Consider the following 25599-nt stretch of genomic DNA (forward strand, 5'->3'; position numbering starts at 1 on the left):
GGGGGACACCTCTAACTTTTTGGGCTGCGGTTATTAACACAGGAGTTCCATCTAAGCAAAAAAATTCATATTTCCCTACGTCGAGGGGTAACGAATCCACCACGTGACGCGAGCGAAACGTCGCGCCCTCTAGGCCCCAAGCTAAGCCCGCCCCAGTTTATTAAGCATAGTTACGTTTACTACATTACTAGGCGCACTGACGACAACGGTGGGCGGGGGGCGGCACAGGCGGTGCCTGTGGTATGAGATCAGAAGTGCGACGTTGCCGCTTGATAGGGGGCGCCCTACTCATGGGCGGCTTATTGTTTGTGCCACGCTTGCGGCCCCGATTTGATCGGAACATGGCATCCTGAACGTCTAGGTCCTCGGAGTTATCTGAAACGAGAAATCAAAATTATAATTTTAAGCAAATTAACGAGTTTTAAAAAGTATGGTTCTTGAAAAAGTTGTCGATAATTTTAAATCGTTTGTAAACTTTCGTTGATTTGTTTAAAGAAGTTTTTTTGTTATTGAATAATATAACAAAAAAAGTAGGTACATAAAAAGAAACAAACAAAACAGGTTGAGTGGAAGAGAGATCTTTTGATTGATTCCCGGTGGATTCGAAGATTTTTTCAAGTTCTCAGCTTCAAATTAGGGGTTTTTATTTTCCATGTCCGCAAATGTCAAAGCGGAATCTCTTGGGTGGAATCAAAACAGTACCATAATAAAATAAAGCTTTTCTTAAACGTGATTTTTCCTAATTAATGTTTCTTTACAAGATATTATAAATCACTCACTCTCAGTTCGTTGGGCCTGTGTGATGGTGATCGTATTAGGCTGTAAGGCGTCATCCAAATCCACGGCCTGTAATCCACCGCTCGGGGTTTCCAGATCGTTACACGCCATCTTGATCGCCATCTGGAGAACATCCTCTCCGAATGCGTTATTGCTGGTCTCCATACCTCCACCTTCGTTGTCAAAGTCATCGTCTGAGAATAGTAAAGTATGAAATAAGATATGATAAGATTTTATAGAATAACAAACAAACATTATGGATCACTTCATATCACCGCGACCTTCATACATACATATCCTAAGTCGTTCTGTTTGGTGGAACAGGTCGACTAGGCTACCTTCATATTATCTGAAAATAGTGACAATAGATCTAAAAAGGTTACCACCACTTCTCTCAATAAAGGGGGCAACCAGAGATAGAATAATAAATGGTAGAAAATAAAAATTAAACCAATTGGACATACAGTACATACGTATCCTAAGGTTTTTTGGGTCAACATTTGGAAAGGATGGTCGATTCCTGCGGATTTCTATTGAAGGGAAAATTCAATCCTGAGGAAAACACTTTAGTCTTTCTAAAGGGCCAAAAGATTTGACATTCCAAAATAAAATAGGCATTACAAAGATACAAAAATCAATAGGCTATTTTTAACCATACCTGGAGCATTGCTATCTTCATCCGTGGTACCTCCATCATCTTTCTTATCACTGGCCACCATTTCCGCCATCATAAGAAGTTCTGCTTCGAACGGATCAGCCGGGATTTTCTCTTGAATTCTCTGTGAAAAAACAAACAACACAATCAAAATTAAATCAAGAATTCTTTGTGGTAAAGCAGAGCTTTTTCACAGTTTTTGTGGATATCACACCACCACTAAGTGCCTTCTTTGCAGTCAATTTCCATATTTCAATAATCTTTTTACATTGGTAATGCCGCCATTGATCGCTACTCGATTAAAGTAGCTACTCAATTGTCCTCACGAGGCTGAAGTGCACCCCGAACTCTAAGCAGAGCTGAAAAAAAAAAAAAAAAAAATAAAAAGGAAAACATGAATGAAAGCCCGATATTAAGACCTTCGACATCGAAAAAATAGTCCCGTTTATAAAACTTGGGGGGAAACAAAGTCATGATATCCAATTATCCACTAAAAAAATTAAAATAACTGTGAAAAACGGCCAAGTTCCCGATCAAAAAACCACCAATAAAAAAAAAAAATAAAATAATAATAAATAAAAGTAGGGATTATTATTAAATATGTTTATATTAGACATCCTAGGTTATAAAGTTATGAAATAGGTAACTACAAAACTTATTACCTATTGTATCATATAAAGGTAATAAGTTTTGTAGTTACCTATTTCATAACTTTAAAAGTAGGGATTGCAGCAGAATAAAAAGAAAAGTCTCTCCACTTACCAACATCTAGTTTATTTACAAAGTTGAAGGCCTTGAAGCATTTCTCACTGCAGAGGTGATTCAACTTATCCCCCGAAGAGAGGACGTCATACAGGACTGGTTTGTTCAAATGGCACATAAAAACAAATGAATCCCATGATTTTTTTTACAACAATTTTTTTACTGGGGGGGGTGAATACCTGCGGCCCGCCAATGTTCAACAAATATCAAAAATGGCCCTCTATACATTTTGAGTTTGACATGCCTGCTATAGTGTAAAGAGCACAAATTGTAAACAAATACATATAGAATTCAAATAATATTATGTATAAGTTTCCGTCCCTTCATTTCAAATGGATATTGGGTATGGCCAAGATATTTCATATTACCAACATGTTAAAGTCTAATAAAATACTATATTGTAATAAGCGTTATTGCTGGTCTCCATACCTCCACCTTCGTTGTCAAAGTCATCGTCTGAGAATAGTAAAGTGTGAAATAAGATATGATAAGATTTTATAGAATAACAAACAAACATTATGGATCACTTCATATCACCGCGACCTTCATATTATCTGAAAATAGTGACAATAGATCTAAAAAGGTTACCACCACTTCTCTCAATAAAGGGGGCAACCAGAGATAGAATATAGTCTGGGAATCAAAATCAGACCGGCTGCCAGGAACACATATTTCAAAATGAAGACTAAGAAAGAGAGAGGATAAAGGGTAAGAGAAAGAATTGAAACGTGGTAAAATTTCATTTTTACAATTAATAATAGACACATTACATCCCCTAAGGCCCTAAGCTAATAAAACAACTTCTTTGGAGAGGGTACCTCCTCTTATTTTTCCTCTTAAAAAATAACAATAGAAAAGAGAAAAAAATAATGGTGATAATAAAGAAAACACCCACCTTGCACCAAGCACAAAACGCTTTCGTTTTCGATTCACCGACGTACACCTGGTAGCAAAATCTGCTGCAGAAATCGAAGAACAGGTCATCAAACCAGCCTAGAACTGCGTCCTCCTGACGAAGGCTCTTGTCGAAATATTTCTCACACAGATTGCACTGGACTGAAAACAAACCGGGGGGGAAAAGAAGGTAAAGTCGTGGTTCCATTGGATAAATACTTCTAATCTTGTGGCCTGAGGAAGTACTTTGCGGTCCAAAAAGAAGAAGAAAAAGAACAAAGAAAAAAATAGACTTGAAGGAGCTCCGAGTTTGTTTTTGGGTGTCTAAGAGGTTTCATACCCTTGTCAATCCTTCTACCACCGTAAGAGCTTTATATTCTCATGGGACGGAAATTAAAAGAGAACTAAGGACCTGTTTGAAAGCCCTCCGAAAAAAAAGGAAACCATGAATGAAAGCCTGATATTATGACCTTCGACTTCGAAAAAATAGTCCCCTTTATAAAACTTGGGGGGAAACAATGTCATGATATCCAACTATCCACTAAAAAAAATATTAAAATAACTGTGAAAAACGGTCAATTTCCCGATCAAAAAACCACCAATAAAAAATAAAATAATAATAAATAAAAGTAGGGATAATATACCACTTTGCAGCAGAATAAAAAGAAAAGTCTCTCCACTTACCAACATCTAGTTTATTTACAAAGTTGAATGCCTTGAAGCATTTCTCACTGCAGAGGTGATTCAACTTATCCCCCGAAGAGAGGACGTCATACAGGACTGGTTTGTTCAAATGGCACACAGTACAGCAAGCTGTGTTGCCCTGGGTTTTCTTGTACGAGCTCAGCTTCTTCAGACAATCTTGAGAGCAAAGCTGGAAGAAAAAGAAGTTGGCATTAATTCGTAAAAGCTTATAGGTTGTTCAAACTCGGAAAAAAAAACTAGACTCGCGTACATTGTACCAAATCTGCAGTACATCATCGAATCTTCCTTTACAAAGACCTTTATAAATCTTCAGAAAATAACCGGTTCACACTGTACAAGTAAAGAAAGGCACCTTCTGAATGGTTCAAATGTTTTCGTACCTATGGAGACCAGTTTTTTTTTTAATCCGTGATTTAAAAAAACTTAAATCTCACTTCCTTCAATGAGCACTTACCTTATAATCGCCGACGACCAACATCCGCGTTCCTTCCGACACTTTGGAACATATAGCACAGTATTTATTGGCGGACTTATGATATGCACGGCACACCGGAGAGCAGAAAATCTTCATTATGCTGCCGCGCTGGAGAATATACCTGCCTCGCACCTTGAGCGGAATATGAGTGTTGCAGTTATTGCACAGGTCTCCCAATGCTTGCTGGTGTTTGGCTGGAAAAAATATAAATGAAAACAGAATGAAAAATAATGTAAGTATTTTCTTCCTAGCCTATTTAAAATAGGGTCGGCGTTTCTTGTCAGTCTCTTCCAGGCAGCCCTGTTGTGTACTCGTGTCCTGATAAATTTTTCTCCCCCATATAAACAGGGTATATTCTATTCTATTCTATTCTACATCATCGAATCTTCCTTTACAAAGACCTTTATAAATCTTCAGAAAATAACCGGTTCACACTGTACGAGTAAAGAAAGGCACCTTCTGATTGGTTCAAATGTTTTCGTACCTATGGAGACCAGTTTTTTTTTTTTAATCCGTGATTTAAAAAAACTTAAATCTCACTTCCTTCAATGAGCACTTACCTTATAATCGCCGACAACCAACATCCGCGTTCCTTCCGACACTTTGGAACATATAGCACAGTATTTATTGGCGGACTTATGATACGCACGGCACACCGGAGAGCAGAATATCTTCATTATGCTGCCGCGCTGGAGAATATACCTGCCTCGCACCTTGAGCGGAATATGAGTGTTGCAGTTATTGCACAGGTCTCCCAATGCTTGCTGGTGTTTGGCTGGAAAAAATATAAATGAAAACAGAATGAAAAATAATATAAGTATTTTCTTCCTAGCCTACCTATTTAAAATAGGGTCGGCGTTTCTTGTCAGTCTCTTCCAGGCAGCCCTGTTGTGTACTCGTGTCCTGATAAATTTTTCTCCCCCACCTTTTCTCTCAAAATTATTTGGTCACAGTCGTGTTGTTTATTTATTGAAAATCAGAAAGCAACTCGTAGGTCTACTAGGATGAAATCAGAGTAGGTACTTGGATCTAGGATCAGTACACCAAAAAGATAAAGAAGAAATTTAAAAAAAAAGTAAAAGAACTATTCATAAATTTGAAAAGCTCAAGATAAATCAATTAAAACCGATAAAAATCACTGTTTACTGATTATCAATTTATATAAAAATAACCCTAGTAAACGGTTTGGGGACGAAAAAAAGCACAATTCATGAACATCAACAAAAGTAACAACTTTATCCTTGGAACAAGTAAAGTGTCAGAACATTACTCCATCTGAAATCTAGCATGTGATAACGTGAATCAATTTGTCCCTGTTCACGTTCATTTTAAAGCAATGCTTCTGAGTGTAATGGAGAAGAGGAAGCATTGCTTTTCATTGAGACACTCGAAATTTTAAAATACGTACACACTATAGTGCAGGCATGTCAAACTGGCGGCCCTGGTCAAGTTGTGCGGCCCGCTGCGAGCCACAAGGGTATAATATTAAATAATAAATTAATAATATTTCACAAGGAGACTTTTTATTATGTAAAGAGCACAAATTGTAAACAAATACGTATAGAATTCAAATAATATTATGTATAAGTTTCCATCCCTTCATTTCAAATGGATATTGGGTATGGCCAAGATATTTCATATTACCAACATGTTAAAGTCTAATAAAATACTATATTGTAATATTCAACCTACAGGGGCGATAATAAGGCCCTACAGGGGCCGGTGAATTTTCAAGGTGGAAAATGTTTTGTAATCAAAATACGAGTGCACTTTTTTTTTAGTCTGGGAATCAAAATCAGACCGGCTGCCAGGAACACATATTTCAAAATGAAGACTAAGAAAGAGGGAGGATAAAGGGTAAGAGAAAGAATTGAAACGTGGTAAAATTTCATTTTTACAATTAATAATAGACACATTACATCCCCTAAGCTAATTTGATAGAAATCTCTTCTATTATAACTTACTGGTTTGGGTGGTGGAGCAGCAGGCTTAGCAATAGGTGCTGGAGGGGGAGGCAGTGATTTCGCAGCATTTGCAGAACTGAGTGATCTGACTTCTGAAATTAGTTATTAAATAAATGCAAATCAATAAATTCAACAACGAGTGTAATATTAATATCGGGTCAGAAATAGAGGAAGTTGGGCCAGAGCAATCCCAGCCGAGGTATTCCCTGGTAATTTCGACGTAGGGTCTAAAATTAAAGAAGAAGAAAAATTGCTTTGCACCTACAGACTAAATAAAGCACTACTTATACATATCCTGTAACTACTGGTTGGTACTTACAATTAAATTGAAGTGTTTAGTATTGAAGAACATGAGTGTATTGAGTAGGACATGAGGAGAATGAGCACCCAGCTGTTTGCTTTCCCAAAGATGTTCTTCTTCTACTCGCGTTACAATGAACTCTGCAAGAGAAGAAACAAAAAATATTGCCTCTTATTAAATAAATGCAAATCAATAAATTTAACAACGAATGAAATATTAATATCGGGTCAGAAATAGAGGAAGTTGGGCCAGAGCAATCCCAGCCGAGGTATTCCCTGGTAATTTCGACGTAGGGTCTAATATGGCCACAATAATAGTAACCCACTTCTCGTGTAAAGGGACTCGTTTTAGTCCTATTCGAGCAGTGTAAAAACGCACCATTATTCAAATGTGTTTTTCCAAGGTAAAACTTACGTGTATCGTTATAGAGGGCCGAGAATTTACAGCAAACTTCATCCAGCGCTTCCGTGAACTTCTCATAGTACGGATCGGTGAATATATTATCAATTCTGCCGCTCTCAAACAGATATTGCTGAATGCCAAGACACAGGTAGTAAATCGTATCGGGCGCATACTGAGGTGGCCACAATAATAGTAACCCACTTCTCGTGTAAAGGGACTCGTTTTAGTCCTATTCGAGCAGTGTAAAAAAGCACCATTATTCAATGTGTTTTTCAAAGGTAAAACTTACGCGTATCGTTATAGAGGGCCGAGAATTTACAGCAAACTTCATCCAGCGCTTCCGTGAACTTCTCATAGTACGGATCAGTGAATATATTATCAATTCTGCCGCTCTCAAACAGATATTGCTGAATGCCAAGACACAGGTAGTAAATCGTATCGGGCGCATACTGAGTTCCGTTTGGCTTCCTAACTTCCTTGACGAAGAGGCAGAGCGAGAAATTCAGCTCGTCCGCGGTAAGCTGAAGGATTTCCGGCTTGAATAGTTTGATGGTGTTGGGCTTGCGATTGCCACTTGCCGCTGCGGACTTTTCCAGCTCGAGGTTTTTGTTCACTACCCACTGGCGCCATGCGTTCACGCCGAATGTGTACTGAAAAGGGGGGAATAGACAGGTTAGACACGTTAAAGTTGCTATTAACACACTCACGTGGAAATTCAGGACAGTTTGACTTTGAACCTTTTTTCTTAATAAATCAATGCCGTTTCTTTGTGATATTATATCACAACTTTGGTTCTCACTGCAGCATTGTAGGATTTTCCAAAAATCTCAATAATCCAACACCCAATGTTTCCCTACCGTGCTGGCATCGGTCACTATGCGCATTTACATAGCTACTCATTTTCCTCACAAGGCTGATTGGGCCCCACAACAGGCAGTCACGGAATTAATCATTCGCATGATATAATTATTTGACCCCGCCGGGAATCGAACCCGAATCTCCCGCGTGCAAAGCGAGCGCAGTGACCACTAAGCAATGGGAGCTGATTCCCTTTATAACTTAAAAGAATCCTACCTTGAGACACATATTGGCGTCGGGTTTTTCAATCTCCACAGGGGGCTGGGCGGGGGGCGGCACAGGCGGTGCCTGTGGTATGAGATCAGAAGTGCGACGTTGCCGCTTGATAGGGGGCGCCCTACTCATGGGCGGCTTATTGTTTGTGCCACGCTTGCGGCCCCGATTTGATCGGAACATGGCATCCTGAACGTCTAGGTCCTCGGAGTTATCTGAAACGAGAAATCAAAATTATAATTTTAAGCAAATTAACGAGTTTTAAAAAGTATGGTTCTTGAAAAAGTTGTCGATAATTTTAAATCGTTTGTAAACTTTCGTTGATTTGTTTAAAGAAGTTTTTTTGTTATTGAATAATATAACAAAAAATGTAGGTACATAAAAAAAAACAGGTTGAGTGGAAGAGAGATCTTTTGATTGATTCCCGGTGGATTCGAAGATTTTTTCAAGTTCTCAGCTTCAAATTAGGGGTTAGTAGGTACATAAAAAGAAACAAACAAAACAGGTTGAGTGGAAGAGAGATCTTTTGATTGATTCCCGGTGGATTCGAAGATTTTTTCAAGTTCTCAGCTTCAAATTAGGGGTTTTTATTTTCCATGTCCGCAAATGTCAAAGCGGAATCTCTTGGGTGGAATCAAAACAGTACCATAATAAAATAAAGCTTTTCTTAAACGTGATTTTTCCTAATTAATGTTTCTTTACAAGATATTATAAATCACTCACTCTCAGTTCGTTGGGCCTGTGTGATGGTGATCGTATTAGGCTGTAAGGCGTCATCCAAATCCACGGCCTGTAATCCACCGCTCGGGGTTTCCAGATCGTTACACGCCATCTTGATCGCCATCTGGAGAACATCCTCTCCGAATGCGTTATTGCTGGTCTCCATACCTCCACCTTCGTTGTCAAAGTCATCGTCTGAGAATAGTAAAGTATGAAATAAGATATGATAAGATTTTATAGAATAACAAACAAACATTATGGATCACTTCATATCACCGCGACCTTCATACATACATATCCTAAGTCGTTCTGTTTGGTGGAACAGGTCGACTAGGCTACCTTCATATTATCTGAAAATAGTGACAATAGATCTAAAAAGGTTACCACCACTTCTCTCAATAAAGGGGGCAACCAGAGATAGAATAATAAATGGTAGAAAATAAAAATTAAACCAATTGGACATACAGTACATACGTATCCTAAGGTTTTTTGGGTCAACATTTGGAAAGGATGGTCGATTCCTGCGGATTTCTATTGAAGGGAAAATTCAATCCTGAGGAAAACACTTTAGTCTTTCTAAAGGGCCAAAAGATTTGACATTCCAAAATAAAATAGGCATTACAAAGATACAAAAATCAATAGGCTATTTTTAACCATACCTGGAGCATTGCTATCTTCATCCGTGGTACCTCCATCATCTTTCTTATCACTGGCCACCATTTCCGCCATCATAAGAAGTTCTGCTTCGAACGGATCAGCCGGGATTTTCTCTTGAATTCTCTGTGAAAACAAACAACCCGATATTATAGCAAAATCAAATCAAGAATTATTTACGGTTAAGCAGTCTTTTCACTATTTTTGTGGATATCACACCTCCATTACAATCGGGTTCCATATTTCAATGATCTTTTTACACTGGTCATGCCGCCACTGGTCGCTACTTGATCAAAGTAGCTCCTCAATTGTCCTCACGAACTAAAACACAATGCTTTGGTCTTTAAAGGGTCAAAAAGTCAATTTGAATTTGCCATTCCAAAACAATATATATATTAAAATAAAAAGATACATAGTAAAAGGTCTATTTTAAAACATACCTGGAGCATTGCTGTCTTCATCCGTGGTACCTCCATCATCTTTCTTATCACTGGCCACCATTTCCGCCATCATAAGAAGTTCTGCTTCGAACGGATCAGCCGGGATTTTCTCTTGAATTCTCTGTGAAAACAAACAACCCGATATTATAGCAAAATCAAATCAAGAATTATTTACGGTTAAGCAGTCTTTTCACTATTTTTGTGGATATCACACCTCCATTACAATCGGGTTCCATATTTCAATGATCTTTTTACACTGGTCATGCCGCCACTGGTCGCTACTTGATCAAAGTAGCTCCTCAATTGTCCTCACGAACTCCAAGCACAAAGCCGAAAAAAACTTCGACCCCGCCGGGAATCGAACCCGAGACCTCCAGCGTGCAATCATCGTGTGACACAAAAGGAAATACTCATTATGTGTCTAGGTTCTTGTGGAAAATTCGACGACTAGAGGACAAATACTTTCAAGTGGTACGAGTACATACCTTTATTTCCTTGAATATGCCAGCGGCCGAGTTCCGAGTGGTGGGGATAAACACGGGTACAGGGATGGGGATAGGGATGGGTACAAGGACAGGGAAGGGGACCGAGTACATAGCGGCTGGGGACGGCACATACAGAGGTACAGGTACCGGTATCAGGAGGGGTCTACCCATGTCATCACCTGGAAATAGAAAGTGGAGCAAAAAAAAATAATGAAACTTTTAGTATGACTCAAACCCACCCAAACTTTTTGTTGTGCACTAATGCAAAGAAACTGACTCCCTGGAAGGCTATAAACATACCTGTAGCATGCATAACCTAGGGGGGACCTTCTTATTCATATATTGTTATTCTACGGTCATTTGGAAGCCTACTCATATGTGAGTTTGAACGATTTTCTTGACAATGGGAATAAATGAGTTAATAGGTTTTTTGACAGAGGGAATGGTAACTGCTAAGGTCTTATCGTCCCGAATGCGAGGACCTTTTTTGTAGACGTTTATTTACTTAAAATAGGAGTTATAACATATTGCTGTTGCTGTTGTTTAGTGACAATGGGAATAAATGAGTTAATAGGTTTTTTGATAGAAAGAATGGTAACTGCTAAAATCTTATCGTCCCGAATGCGAGGACCTTTTTTGTAGACGTTTATTTACTTAAAATAGGAGTTATAACATATTGCTGTTGCTGTTGTTTACAAATTAAGGAGGTATTGATTATTATGTCATTCTTCCAGGAGTTATAAGAATAAAGATGGAAAAAATATTTTTATTTTATTTATTTAATATACCTTATTTATACTGTCGGCTAAGACTAAAAAGTCCCATTATGCCAACAGTTTAAACAGGCCTCGGAGGGTGAATATAAATTTGTTTTCGGAAGTCTAGCCTGGGGACTATATCACGTTATCGCGACTAAGTTACATCACGATTTATTTATTTATTTTTATTTTTATTATTATTATTTTTTTTATGAGGAGGAAAAATCTTTATGACTTCTCCAGCATGGTGTGGAGGGTATGCTGGAGTCACGGCTAAGGGTATGGTGTTTCGCCCTTCTGTGGCACCATTCCTGGCCGCTCAACCCGCTAAACCTCCCCGCTCTTCTTTCTTGGTCCCGGAACTTTTCTGTTATGACTTCGTTATTAGAGTAGAAAAACAGTGCTGTTTTTGTTGTTCTTTTAGCGGCTTTAGCTTTCGCTGAATGGTGATGGCAGAGTAAAGAAAAGATATATCTTTTTAGATCAGCCATACACCGGGGTGATGGTCTCTAGCCATGTTTCATTGGCTCCACAGTCAACCATCGCATCGTGAGGATTTGTGCTTGTTCTTTAAAGCAGAGAGAACCCTTTGAAAAACTGCCAGCTAGCTAGGCTGGTTAGCGTTAGCTGTTCTCCCTATTTATAGTCCCACAGCTAGACGCTGGTTATCTGTTTAACGTCCCCTACATTATTTCTTACAGTTATGTTTATGAATACTTGATTTTCGATAAACATATAACGATAAGCAATAATGTCAATACATAGGATGTCTAATATAAACGTAACCAATAATAACGTCCCGTTTATAGTCCCACAGCTAGACGCTGGTTATCTGTTTAACGTCCCCTACATTATTTCTTACAGTTATATGTTTATGGATACTTGATTTTCGATAAACATATAACGATAAGCAATAATGTCAATACATAGGATGTCTAATATAAACGTAACCAATAATAACGTCCCCTAGCCTGAATAGTGCAGTCGATCTTTAAAACCCGTTCTCATACCTGTCTGGCATTCCTTGGTAACGGCCGTGGTTTTACAAGACACTCTCTTGGTGGACGTTGTAGGTTTCACTTGGGTGGCAGCGTTTTTCATTTCTTTCTTCTCCTGAGGCTTGATCAGAATTTGGCGGATGATTTTCGGCAGAATCTTCGTCACTTCATACTTGGGTTTGATGATTTTACTCGGCACCACTCTTGCCTGAAAAAGAATCGATGGAAATTTTGAATTTGCTGACTGACAGTCTGGAAAGTGTTGACTCCATCATCAGTTATCTCAAAGCTATCAAGTAATAAAACATAGTTTGGACGTAATGGCGCCAACACACCCACTGCCAATCCAAACTAGTCCAAAGAGAAATTTCATATGATGATTAAAAAAAAAGTCACGAAATAAAATACAGCTTAGGTACTTACAGAGACATTTCTTTTCGCAAAAGTTCTTGGTTTTCCACGTGAGGGATTTTTCATCCGGATTCACAATTCGACTATATAAAACATGATTTAATCCACCTGAGGAGTTGGCGTGAACGACAGACATCATTAGCCCTATTTGAGCTGTATAAATAACCAACATTCGAATCTTATTTGAGTGTCAATCCATTCGGAATGTCAACAACTATCATAGTTATTCTCATCTTGTTAGTGGCAATCCGGTTCTGCTGAAGATTTTGTCGAACCAGATTTTGAAATCAGCCAACAAAGAAGAGATTCTTCTTCTACCAGGATTTAAATTGAATAAATTAAATAGTAAAATAGAAATAATGATAGAAAAATAAAACATGATTTTAATCCACCTGAGGAGTCGGCGCGAACGACAGTAGTTAAGAGTTAAAGCGCCTTACAGGGGAAAAATGAACCTTGAAAGAATCATTAGTCCTATTTGAGCTGTATAAATAACCAACATTCTAATCTTATTTGAGTATCGATCCATTCGGAATGTCAACAACTATCATAGTTATTCTCATCTTGTTAGTGGCAATCCGGTTCTGCTGAAGATTTTGTCGAACCAGATTTTGAAATCAGCCAACAAAGAAGAGATTCTTCTTCTACCAGGATTTAAATTGAATAAATTAAATAGTAAAATAGAAATATTGATAGAAATCTCTTCTATTATAACTTACTGGTTTGGGTGGTGGAGCAGCAGGCTTAGCAATAGGTGCTGGAGGGGGAGGCAGTGATTTCGCAGCATTTGCAGAACTGAGTGATCTGACTTCTGAAATTACTGTAACACAAAGCAAAAAATATTTCAGTTGTACATAATCAATCAAAATAAATGGACTATTGTGGACGTACACTATTAATATTCTTGTCAATATTGATAATGTGCGGGCGGTATAAAAAAACTTTTCTAGATTTCCCCAGGTCTATCTGGGAAAACCATTTTAGAACCAACAAAGACATCTGTAAAAGATTATTCTTCACACATATTGCTGAATAAATGAATCAAATATCATAGAGGTTACTTACATGGAATATTATTGTGGAAATTGTAGACACACTTGTACTTTTCTAGATTTCCCCAGGTCTATCTGGGAAAACCATTTTAGAACCAACAAAGACATCTGTAAAAGATTAGTCTTCACACATATTGCTGAATAAATGAATCAAATATCATAGAGGTTACTTACATGGAATATTATTGTGGAAATTGTAGACACACTTGTAGGTGCAGAAGCTTTTGGTGGTAAGGTAGGCAGATATAAAGAACATATCTGTCGAATAGGACTTGCAGTAATCACATTGTTTGCTGAAACAAACCAAATAGCCAATTAATATAATGTGTGTAAATAAATCAATATTAATATTTAAAAAAAAAAAAAACATCTTCTGCTGGGTTTCACTAATAAGTCCATTTTTGTTTAGGACTTTGAAAGGGTTTGTCCATAACTTTGAAAGGGTTTGTCCATAACTTTGAAAGGGTTTGTCCATAACTTTGAAAGGGTTTGTCCATAACATTGAAAGGGTTTGTCCATAACTTTGAAAGGGTTTGTCCGATTTTGGAACTTCGCATTAAATTGTGAGCCCATCGGGTTTTCAAGAGCTCTGTAGAGCCCTTTTTCTGAATGAGTAAATAATGTACTCAACCAATAATGAGTAAGTAATCGACCAAAGAAAAGTCACCAAAGAATACTCACGATTTAGCAATGACGGTTTTCTCCACGTTCAACATGCTCAAGCAGTTAACAGTACAGTAGAAATATTCGTTGTCCTCATATACACGACGTATCATACTCAGCTCACTCTTCTCGGCCTAGAAAATTAGAAACAAGCATTAGAAAATTAGAAACATACATTAGAAAATTAAAAACAAACATTAGAAAATTAGAAACATACAAAGTTAATAAAAATTGAAATTAATAAATTAAGCACTAGGTACATATAATAAATTAATAATGCTAGAAATGAAATTTATAATCCAAGGGGAAAAATCAGCCTGCTAGAACTGGATTAAAAGATGATTACAAGACTTGACCCAAACAATCCCAAACATAGGAAACATACATTAGAAAATTAGAAACAAACATTAGAAAATTAGAAACAAATATTAGAAAATTAGAAACATACATAGGTAGTTAATAAAAATTGAAATTAATAAATTAAGCACTAGGTACAATAAATTAATAATGCTAGAAATGAAATTTATAATCCAAGGGGAGAAATCAGCCTTCTAGAACTGGATCAAAAGATGATTACAAGACTTGACCCAAACAATCCCAAACATACGTAAGTAAGCACAAAGTACAGACAAGAATATTATTTAAAGTTAAAACCACCTAAAAATCGGAAGAAAAGTAAAAATAATAATAATAATAATAATAATAATAATAATAATAATAATAATAATAATACCATGACTGGTTAAAACAAATGAAACTACATATTACCAAATATCACGAAAGATATTGTCCTTTTCTCTCAAATTTATTTGGTCACAGTCATGTTGTTTATTTATTGAAAATCAGAAAGCAACTCGTAGGTCTACTAGGAAGAAATCAGAGTAGGTACTTGGATCTAGGATCAGTACACCAAAAAGATAAAGAAGAAATTTAAAAAAAAGTAAAAGAACTATTCATAAATTTGAAAAGCTCAAGATAAATCAATTAAAACCGATAAAAATCACTGTTTACTGATCATCAATTTATATAAAAATAACCCTAGTAAACGAATTGGGGACGAAAAAAAGCACAATTCATGAACATCAACAAAAGTAACAACTTTATCCTTGGAACAAGTAAAGTGTCAGCACATTACTCCATCTGAAATCTAGCATGTGATAACGTGAATCAATTTGTCCCTGTTCACGTTCATTTTAAAGCAATGCTTCTGAGTGTAAGGTCTACCTCGCCCTTTTCTCCCCCTCACTTCCATTCTCTCAACTCTTTTCCCTATGTAGCTCTCATCTCTAGTGTGGACGTAATGGCGCCAACACACCCACTGCAAATCCAAACTAGTCCAAAGAGAAATTTCATATGATGACTCAAAAAAAGGTCACGAAATAAAATACGGCTTAGGTACTTACAGAGACATTTCTTTTCGCAAAAGTTCTTGGTTTTCCACGTGAGGGATTTTTCATCCGGATTCACAATTCGACTACAGAAGCCACAACATCTCCGTCTAAGTTGAACAGGATTGGTGTCCATTTTACGCAGTTTGTATCGAATGCCACAGTACATACTGCAGAAGAGCAGCGTCTTTGCCGGATCGTCCATCTTGTAAACTGGCACTTTTATCTGAAATTCAAATAAAATAATCATTTATTTCAAACTGTCGAGGAGATCATCGAGCGTTGATGACTCGAAGGTTTGGCTGGACAATTTGGGCAAGAAATTGTTCTATAACACGGGAGAATCCCGTACCAAGCATTTTCTTGCTCAAAAGATTGGTCTGGCCATCGAGAGAGGCAACGCTGCTACATGCATCCTAGGGTCTCTAACGGAGAGGAGAAATTTTAGTGATTTTTTTTTTTTTTTTAAATTAAAATAAATAAATATCATCTTGTCCAATCATTTAGTAAAAATCACAGTAATTCAGTAAATGCGAGGTTAAGGCCGGAGACGTTCTCCAATACCCAAAACTTAGAGCTATATGTAGACAAAGTTTCAAATAAATGAGGATAAAATTCCATGCTTTGGATGGGAACGAACCCAATCTACCATTTGCTTAGTTCCAGATGAACATATTTACCTTTTTACAACAATCACAGCTCTTGGCGCTCGTATCAAGGGAACCAATATTGTCTGCCGTCAGCTCCTGAAATTAAACACAGAAGTTGATTTGATTAATGTAAAAACAATAGCAATCTAACAAATCATTTAATCCAACTACAATTGAAACAAATTAATATGAAAGTATTAAATCCCACTTTCAAAGCCAATTAATCTTGGAAAGAAAATTGTGAAAGCTGGAAGTCCAACGTCCGCAGTGAAATGTAGACGTAATAAAAATAGAAAACAGAGAGGTCATTTGAACTGACACTGTTTCTAATCGATACTTACTTCCAATTGATACTGTTCCTTCAAAGCTATTTTCTTCTTGGCTTTCTTGGATTCTGCAAGCAGCAGACTAGACTGAGTGCGGGACATTTTCTTCAATTCTTTACACACTTCGTACATCCGCATTGGGTTCTTGGTATACTTCTCGTCCATGATTTCAATATCACCGGCATCTGTTAAAGAAATAAAGAAAATGGTGAGAGTTTCATACATCACAGATATTTAATATTTTCCTACAATATAGGAAATGAAGCATTTTAAAACTAAATGTGTTGGTTTTTTGAAATATAATTACTACGTTTTGAATGGAACATTCAAGAGTTGTGAAATTACCTGCTGACGGTGGTGGTGTAGGGGCACTCTTGCTAGTCATAACACTTTCATTGATACTAGACTGAGATTTGATTATGAGTCTCTTTGAAGGTTCTCTTGTATCCTTTTTCGTCTCTTGAATACTATCCATTTTTTTACATTTGATTTTGGGCTTATCCTCTTCTTCTGGTTTCTCTACAACCTTTTCCTTTTCCTTGATCGTTGTTGGAACTTCTTTCTCCTTTGTCTTCTTCGGCACATCTTCCTTAGTTGGTTTGGCTCTAGTTTTTGTTCGGTCACTTGATCTCTCTACAGCTTTAGATTTAGTTTTTCTTGGTAGTTCTATTTCATTTGCTTTTTTTGGATGCTCATCCTCACTAGATTTCTTTTGTTTCTCTTCCTCTTCCGTTTTATTCAAAGATGCAACACTTTTTACTACAATTGAGTCTCCTAGTATTAGAGGAGCTGATTTTAATTTCTGAACTTCTTCCATATTGATATCTGCCCTTATAATTAAAGGTTTACACTCAAACTTCTCATAAATAATTGTGTCATCAATCTTTTTAGAACCTTTTTTGTTTTCTGTTGTTTCAGTAGAGGTGTGAGGCACATTGTTATCTGGCAATTTTTCAGTGCTTTTCTCCTTACTTTCTTTAGAAATAACATTTGAATCCTCTACATCTTCTTTTGATGAACTTTTGGAATCATCCTTCTCTACTTCCACTGATGATTCAGAATCTTTATTTTTACCTGATGCATTTTCACTATTTTTTTCAACATCTTTCGCGTGTTCATCTTTTTTTAGCTCATCGTCACCTGCTATTTCAATATTTTGGTCAATTATATTTTCATCATCCTTACCTTTTTCTATCTGAAGAGTAGCTTCATTTTTATCTTCCCCTGATTCTCCATATCCAAAACGATAACCCAGTTTGAGGTTCTGCGTATGAGCAACAACATATTTGTTATTGGAGATATCATGTTCACTTCTAACTTTACAATACTCGTATCTTGTTAGTGGAGATGTCGACTTCACATTTTACTTTACAATGTTCGTATCTTCTAAATTTTGTTAGTGGAGATGTCATGTTCACTTCTTACTTTACAGTAGTCGTATCTTCTTAGCAGAGATGACTAGATAACAATATTATTTCAAATAATCTATACCACTAGCCATAAATATTACCATTTAAATTTTCTGCGCACGAGCAGAACCCAAAGCTTGAATTTCAAATTCACAATGTCTCTGATTTATATTTCGTCAAAATTTTAGGTGGATAGGTAAGTTCTTCGGTATTTACCAACCTACCCACCCACCCACCCGTCACCTGCTATTTCAATATTTTGGTCAATTATATTTTCATCATCCTTACCTTTTTCTATCTGAAGAGTAGCTTCATTTTTATCTTCCTCTGCCAAAGCAGCATCAGGAGGCTTCTCGTCACTAGCAGCTGTTTTATCAGAAGTATCAGCTTCAGTAGATGGTTCCATGTCTTTTGAATTGATTTCCTCACTTGTGGTTGTATTATTTGAGTCACTCACAACATCATCATTAGTGTCCACATCCATTGGTTCCTCTTTACTAATTTCAACACTATCCACCACTTCCATTGCTTCATCTTTTTCACTCGTGGCATTTGGAGAAGCAGCATCATTTTTTAGGGTTTCTGTGCTTTGCTCATCTTCCAAACCACCTTTCGTTAAAGATTCACCACCATTTACATTAACTTCATCTGTTTCTAAACTTGTATTATTGTCTGCATTAGGATCACTTTGTTCTGTGAGTTCCGAAGAAATTCTGCTGTCTGAAAGTGAAAAACTTGGGGTTGATTCTTCAGTAGTTTTTTCAGTTTCTACTGAGACAGGACAAGATGGTTTGTCAGCTACAGAGTTTTCTATTTCTTCCTGAGAAAGGTTTTCATTTTCGATAGATTTTGAAGTAACTTTTTCAATTGAATCACTGCTGGTATCAGGTAGATCATTTGCTTCTGAACTAATTACGTGATTTGTTTTCTCACTATCAACAATATCAGTAGGCCTGTTTATACTTTCTTCTTCTTTTTCTTCAACTAAAGCAGATGTATTTTTAAGAAGTGAAGAACTTGGGGTTGATTCTTCAGTAGTTTTTTCAGTTTCTTCTGAGACAGGACAAGATGGTTTGTCAGCTACAGAGTTTTCTATTTCTTCCTGAGAAAGGTTTTCATTTTCGATAGATTTTGAAGTTACTTTTTCAATTGAATCACTGCTAGTATCAGGTAGATCATTTGCTTCTGAACTAATTACATGATTTGTTTTCTCACTATCAACAATATCAGTAGGCCTGTTTATACTTTCTTCTTCTTTTTCTTCAACTAAAGCAGATGTATTTTTAACTAAAGCAGATTTTTCTGTCATTCCATCATCAATATTTTTCTCCTTGGCAGAAATTTCAGTGGAAGATTCTTGTTGGTGATTGTCTGTATTATCCTCAGTGGATATTTGTATGTCAAAAATAGAAAGTAATAAAACTTACTAAAAGCTACGAAAAAATACAAAGCAAAAATATCCTCTCATGTTCAGAAATACAAGCACTTATTTCTACAAATACAGAAGAAGGTAGGGGGGTTAACAACACCCACTTGGGAGTTTTGGCATCTCCACTAATAAACGAAAAAGAGCTACAAACAGCATCATGGATTACGTAGTAAACTTTACCTGCTATATACTTCTAGAATATAATTCTTTCTGCAAAACAGTTACATGGTGACATCCTGTACCTATACAGCATGGAGCAATCATACAGTCAGCAATATTTATTACAATATTGTCCTCAGATCAGACTAAGTTACGTCCCTGCCTGTGTCCATACTCCATACTTCATGGAACTCTTGTAGTTTATCTCTATCCGTGTTGTGTGTAGGTAGAAGATCTACCTATTATTTGATTTATGATAATTTTACCTCATTTCTTTTATTAGGTGATTACCATCCATGTCAAAACTACTTCTCCTGCCTCCTGTCCTCCACCTCGATATAATGTGTTAATGTGATAAATAAGCAAATCCGCACAAAAGCAGAAGGTAGATATTGTTGCAATCTCAGTATTGTCTGTGGCAGGGTTGTAACCTATACGCATCAACATGTGATTGGTAGTTGCTATGGCAACGCAGCTAATCAAGGAGGAGTTTAGATTGTAAGGAACAAGGAACAAGTATGATGAAGCTGGCGGCTGGCCAGTGTAATACGGATCAAGCCATGGTTCTCTCGTAGTGGCATGGCCCTCAGTCTCGGAGAAAATATCTCGCGGCTCGCGCCAGTCATTCCTTGCCCGATGTTTGCTTTACCGACACTAAATTTTACTGTGAGTCAAGTTGCTACCGTGTGTGAAACTTTAGAGGAAAGTGGTGATATAGAAAGGTTAGCTAGGTTTCTGTGGTCTCTACCTGTAGCACATCCAAATATTGGAGAATTAAACAAAAACGAAGCCGTTCTTCGTGCAAGAGCAATCGTTTCTTTTCATAGTGGAAATTATCGTGAAATGTATTCAATATTAGAACATTACAAATTTACCAAAGATTCACATGGGAAGTTACAGGCCATGTGGTTAGAAGCACATTACCAAGAAGCGGAAAAGCTAAGGGGGAGACCTCTAGGACCTGTAGATAAATATAGAGTGCGCAAGAAATTCCCTTTACCAAGGACTATCTGGGATGGGGAACAGAAAACTCACTGTTTTAAAGAAAGAACAAGGAGTTTACTGAGGGAATGGTATCTGCAAGATCCCTACCCTAATCCTACCAAGAAAAGGGAATTAGCTCAAGCTACAGGACTAACGCCTACACAAGTTGGGAATTGGTTTAAGAATAGACGACAGCGGGATAGAGCAGCCGCTGCTAAGAACAGGTAAGTCGAAACTTTCAATATTCCAACAAATTCCAATCATTTGTAAACTTTCATTTCGTCCAAACGTTCCAGATTAGAAGTGAAAACACAAACTTAGCTCTAAGGTGTCTAAAAAATGAGTAAGTACCTAAGTAGTAATACGAGTAATATTCAGATTTTAAGTGGCAAAGACAATTAATTAATTACCTAATATTTATTTTTATTTTTTTCGTAATAAAATAATATACCTAAAAAATTACTCGTAACCGTATAGTTGTTCCAAAAGAACTCAAAACATAACAACAGTAGCTTTCGTTATCTTTGAAAATGTCATCATCAGACATGTAGGATGCCTATGTACCTATACCTCATGTATTTAGAGCTTAGATTAAATAGATCCGTCAAATTGAACCCAATATTCCATAATATTAAAATCCCATGAAAAAGTGTATGTGTCACATCCACTAATTGAGCTGATATTACACATACCTACAGAACACACTCGAAATTTTTTGAAACAACAATTTTCATTAAAATCGTTCCTATTTACGGTGAAATTTCAAGTAGTTAATCAAGTAATACCTATAAATATCAGTTCTACCAAATCATAAAAAGGTACCTAGGAATTGATCATAATATTACCTACCCATTTTTTGGCTACGTACCTTTGTAATTTATTTGTCAACAATGAACAATATTGATAATTATCCCAGTCAGCACACACGATTGGATGTAAGGCTCGAATCAAGCTTACAAATTCACCTGTGTAAGTTGGATGACATCCAGTATCATTCCATCAATATTTTTCTCCTTGGCAGAAATTTCAGTGGAAGATTCTTGTTGGTGATTGTCTGTATTATCCTCAGTGGATATTTGTATGTCTGAAGGTTCAGTTTGATCAGAACTAGCTTCTACCAGTGTTTGCTCATCAGGAGTAGATTGTTCTGACAAGGCTATTGAACTTTCAACATCAGTTGTATCACAGTGTTCAACTGTTTTGTCAGTAATATCACTTTCAGTAGGTTCTACTTGAGCAGACAATTCTTTTGAATCAGGGTAACTTGGTTTGGTTTCACCAACAGATTCACCAGCATCCTTAGGATCTGTAGAATTTATTTCTAAATGTGAAGGTGGGATATGTGTTTCCATATTAGTACTGTCTTCATTTTCTGGTAATGAATTATTTACATTTTCAGAAGACAAATCTTTGCAACTTGGTACATCAGGGGATATATTGGACTCAACAGCAGTGACATTTTCAGGCACTTCACTATCTTCTGGTTTAGTTGAACCAAGTTCATTACTATTTGTTTCATCAGTATCATTTTGAGTTTTGTCTGATTCAATGGTACATGAGTCCAATTTGTCCTCTGTGTTGGAACTTATTGATTCTGAAGGTTTCTCCTCGGGAGTTTCAGTTGATGGATTTGTATCTATGCTTTCATTAGGAAGGATATTATCTTTGTTAGTTTCTAACACAGTTTTGATTCCATCATCTGCATTGATATCTGTCTCACTGGTATCATTTTCATTGGTGGATGGTGAAATTATATCAGCTGGTGGGTTAATATCAGCATTTGAAGCTGATGAACCAATGTCACCAGTTGACACATTTTCATTTGTAAGTGGTGGGTTGATTTGGTCAGTATTTACATGGCTTTCTGAGGACACATTTTCAATAGGAGTTGTTTCTGGTTCTATTACAGGTGAGCTGGTTTTGTCAGTATTTACAATGTTATCGGGGGATTCATTTTCAGCTGAAGGTGGTGCATCAGCAACAGCATCATTGTTTGCATTTTCACAATCCATGATCTAGAAGAAAACAAAACAAACCATTATAAAACCTTTGGTATTGTCAAAAAAAGACATGGACATGAAATAAAACAATCATAATAAATAGGTATACAAATAAAGTGATAAAAGAAAATGAAAAACCTATTCCACAAACAGCTTCAATCTAATGAATCAGGTTAAGACCTACAAAGTGTGGTAAAATGTAAAGTGCATAAAGCTTCATGAACTCAAGTTAGAACACAAGACAGAGGTCAATCTCGGAACACCACACTCTGCAGTTTGATCCTGGAATATTCTTGATCAAGTGTTATTCCAGCTTGCTAAACCCCACCTTGATTGAATTTTTCCCTAAAACTTTAGTAAGTTGTATGATTCTCAAAAATGATGTTTTGTGGTTAGCACACAGCAGTGTCTTTCAGTTTGTCTGTTTACAATCAGACATGGACATGAAATAAAACAATCATAATAAATAGGTATACAAATAAAGTGATAAAAAGAAAATGAAAAACCTATTCCACAAACAGCTTCAATCTAATAAATCAGGTTAAGACCTACAAAGTGTGGTAAAATGTAAAGTGCATAAAGCTTCATGAACTCAAGTTAGAACACAAGACTGAGGTCAATCTCGGAACACCACCCTCTGCAGTTTGATCCTGGAATATTCTTGATCAAGTGTTATTCCAGCTTGCTAAACCCCACCTTGATCGAATATTTCTCTAAAACTTTAGTAAGTTGTATGATTCTCAAAAATGATGTTTTGTGGTTAGCACACAGCAGTGTCTTTCAGTTTGTCTGTTTACAATCGTGTACCTCCCATCGACAAGGTAATACAAACCAAGTTCTAGCTGAATGTTTTCAACGTTTAAGTGTAAAAAATGCTGTCCAGCATTCAGAAGAGTCCAATATAGGTCTACACAGCGTAGATCTGTCATAAAACAGCATTTATTAGTAGTACTTACATGTGAATTTTTGGCAGACAACTTTGATATCCTATGATCACCTTAGCAAGAAATGCAATGTACCTCCCATCGACAAGGTAATACAAACCAAGTTCTAGCTGAATGTTTTCAACGGTGTAAAAAATGCTGTCCAGCATTCAGAAGAGTCCAATATAGGTCTACACAGCGTAGATCTTTCATAAAACAGCATTTATTAGTAGTACTTACATGTGAATTTTTGGCAGACAACTTTGATATCCTATGATCACCTTAGCAAGAAATGCATCACAACCTAGGGCTTGTTTTCTTTCTAACCATTGAAAGTAATTACACCGGTAAGTCCGAAACTAAAACGAACAATACATACTTTAAATGGAAAAAGCACTGGAACCAGATATGGTAATTTTAATTCATTTAATTCAAAAGGTTTTCTTTTAGTTTTAACTTTTTTCTTTTTTGTAAATTTTCAAATCCGTGTAATAAAATTAAAAAATAAAAAAATCGACGCTTGCTTGAAGATTTTGAACAACAGAGCTCACAGACACCATCACACCACAGAGAAATCAAAAATGGAAGATGGCGAGTTTTAGAGCAAGAAAAAAAAACAAAGTGCAGCGTCACACGACTTTCTATTACCACTAATAGCTTGAATACGAACTCTTGAACCTACCTACCTGATAGTTTGGATTTTGAACAACAGAGCTCACAGAGCACAGACACCACAGAGAAATCAAAAATGGAAGATGGCAGATGGCGAGTTTTTTAGCGCAAGAAAAAAAAAACAAAGTGCAGCGTCACACGACTTTCTATTACCACTAATAGCTTGAATACGAACTCTTGAACCTACCTACCTGATAGTTTGTAGATAGTTTGTAGACTGTAGGCCGTAGGGCAATAAAATAAATTAATAGAGAGATTTTAAAAGGAAGAACACAAGTAGCTTTTACTCTTCACAGTTGGGGAGGGGTTTTTTTATTGTTTATTTATACAGACATTTTCACCATTGCTGGCATAGATGGTTTGTAGGCTGTAGGCCGTAGGGCAATAAAATAAATTAATAGAGAAATTTTAAAAAGAAGAACACAAGTAGCTTTTACTCTTCACAGTTGGGGAGGGGTTTTTTTATTGTTTATTTATACAGACATTTTCACCATTGCTGGCATCATCAGTGTAAAAAAATTGCACATAAAAAGAAAAAAGCTTCAAAAAAGGAACTAATTGACCAGATTAGAAAAAAAAAATGATGATGCCAGCAATGGTGAAACATATATGTCTGTATAAATAAACAATAGAAAAAAACCCTCCCCCAACTATGAAGAGTAAAAGCTACTTGTGTTCTTCTTTTCAAGATGAATCTTCACAAAGTCACGTCAGAATCTATCAGTAAGAGAAATTTTATATAGGTACCTACCTATATAAAAAAATAGAGAGAAATTTTAATGTTTGCTGGCCTTTAATAGCTTGGGCTTAGTTTAAAATAATTACCTACGAGTATGTGAGCGCATAAATTTATACCTTGGGTCCACACACATATACAGGACGTTCATGATAAAATATTTGTAGGTATTTGTTAAGATCTGAGCATTTTCGAAGACTATACCGGAACAGTCTTCGAGAATGCTCCTGTTTAGTTAATGATAATACCTAATTTTTATGCTAATACCAAGGAGCTAATACCTACAGTGATACAACAGAAAGCAGTAGGTAGGTACCGAGCTGATTTTGACCCAATATTACATTGCGCATTGCATACTTACTGAACAATACCAGGCGCTCACACAATACTATACGAAATCTCAAAGTGGAGTTTTGGCGTCTCCACTAAATTGATTCAGGCTCTGGGAATTCTGTTTCCCTGTTACTGATAACAACATAATAGGTATTTGAATGGGTGATAATGAAATGATCTCTTTTTATTTTATCTGGTGTGAGATAGCATAGGACCTACTTTTTGGTTGATACTTTATTCAGCATCTGAGAGTTTTAGCGTCTTCACTAGTAGGTATCTAACTATTTTTTTTTTTTTTTTTTTTTTTTTTTCCCCAAAATTTTTTGTTTTTTCCTACTTGATGGGGATCCCAGTCATAGAAATCATTCCACCAAAATTCTTTGATCTTTCCTACTTGATGTGG

At 36.5% G+C, this 25599-nt stretch overlaps 3 protein-coding genes across 3 annotated transcripts in view; 1 reads left to right on the plus strand and 2 right to left on the minus strand.

The window, feature by feature from the left end:
• Nucleotides 1-15094, minus strand: part of LOC103514489 (zinc finger MYM-type protein 3-like) — a 21160-nt gene extending 6066 nt beyond the window's left edge. Inside the window, exons 1-11 of the mRNA XM_017446398.2 lie at nucleotides 14956-15094; nucleotides 14206-14321; nucleotides 13699-13817; nucleotides 13192-13292; nucleotides 12074-12269; nucleotides 10306-10484; nucleotides 9821-9941; nucleotides 8730-8921; nucleotides 8010-8221; nucleotides 7225-7585; nucleotides 6552-6673 (exon numbers count right to left, since the gene is read on the minus strand). Coding sequence (XP_017301887.1) covers nucleotides 6552-6673; nucleotides 7225-7585; nucleotides 8010-8221; nucleotides 8730-8921; nucleotides 9821-9941; nucleotides 10306-10484; nucleotides 12074-12269; nucleotides 13192-13292; nucleotides 13699-13817; nucleotides 14206-14300 — 1698 coding nt within the window. The 5' untranslated portion in view covers nucleotides 14301-14321; nucleotides 14956-15094. The remainder of the gene's footprint in view (nucleotides 1-6551; nucleotides 6674-7224; nucleotides 7586-8009; nucleotides 8222-8729; nucleotides 8922-9820; nucleotides 9942-10305; nucleotides 10485-12073; nucleotides 12270-13191; nucleotides 13293-13698; nucleotides 13818-14205; nucleotides 14322-14955) is intronic.
• LOC103514596 (dentin sialophosphoprotein-like) lies at nucleotides 14308-23936 on the minus strand. The gene is made up of 9 exons (XM_026827390.1): nucleotides 23696-23936; nucleotides 21615-22547; nucleotides 19238-19359; nucleotides 18193-18955; nucleotides 16897-17815; nucleotides 16567-16736; nucleotides 16256-16321; nucleotides 15591-15801; nucleotides 14308-14321 (listed from the first exon to the last, which is right to left on the minus strand). Exons 2-9 carry the CDS (start codon nucleotides 22542-22544, stop codon nucleotides 14308-14310), a joined length of 3195 nt encoding a protein of 1064 aa, XP_026683191.1. The 5' UTR covers nucleotides 22545-22547; nucleotides 23696-23936.
• LOC103514499 (homeobox protein SIX6) lies at nucleotides 20109-20760 on the plus strand. The gene has a single exon (XM_008479388.2). The coding sequence runs from the start codon at nucleotides 20128-20130 to the stop codon at nucleotides 20758-20760; it is 633 nt and encodes a 210-aa protein (XP_008477610.1). The 5' UTR covers nucleotides 20109-20127.
• Nucleotides 23937-25599: the final 1663 nt, after the last annotated feature.

Source organism: Diaphorina citri, unplaced genomic scaffold (genome assembly GCF_000475195.1).
Source record: "Diaphorina citri unplaced genomic scaffold, Diaci psyllid genome assembly version 1.1 scaffold44, whole genome shotgun sequence".
NCBI lineage: Eukaryota > Metazoa > Arthropoda > Insecta > Hemiptera > Psyllidae > Diaphorina > Diaphorina citri.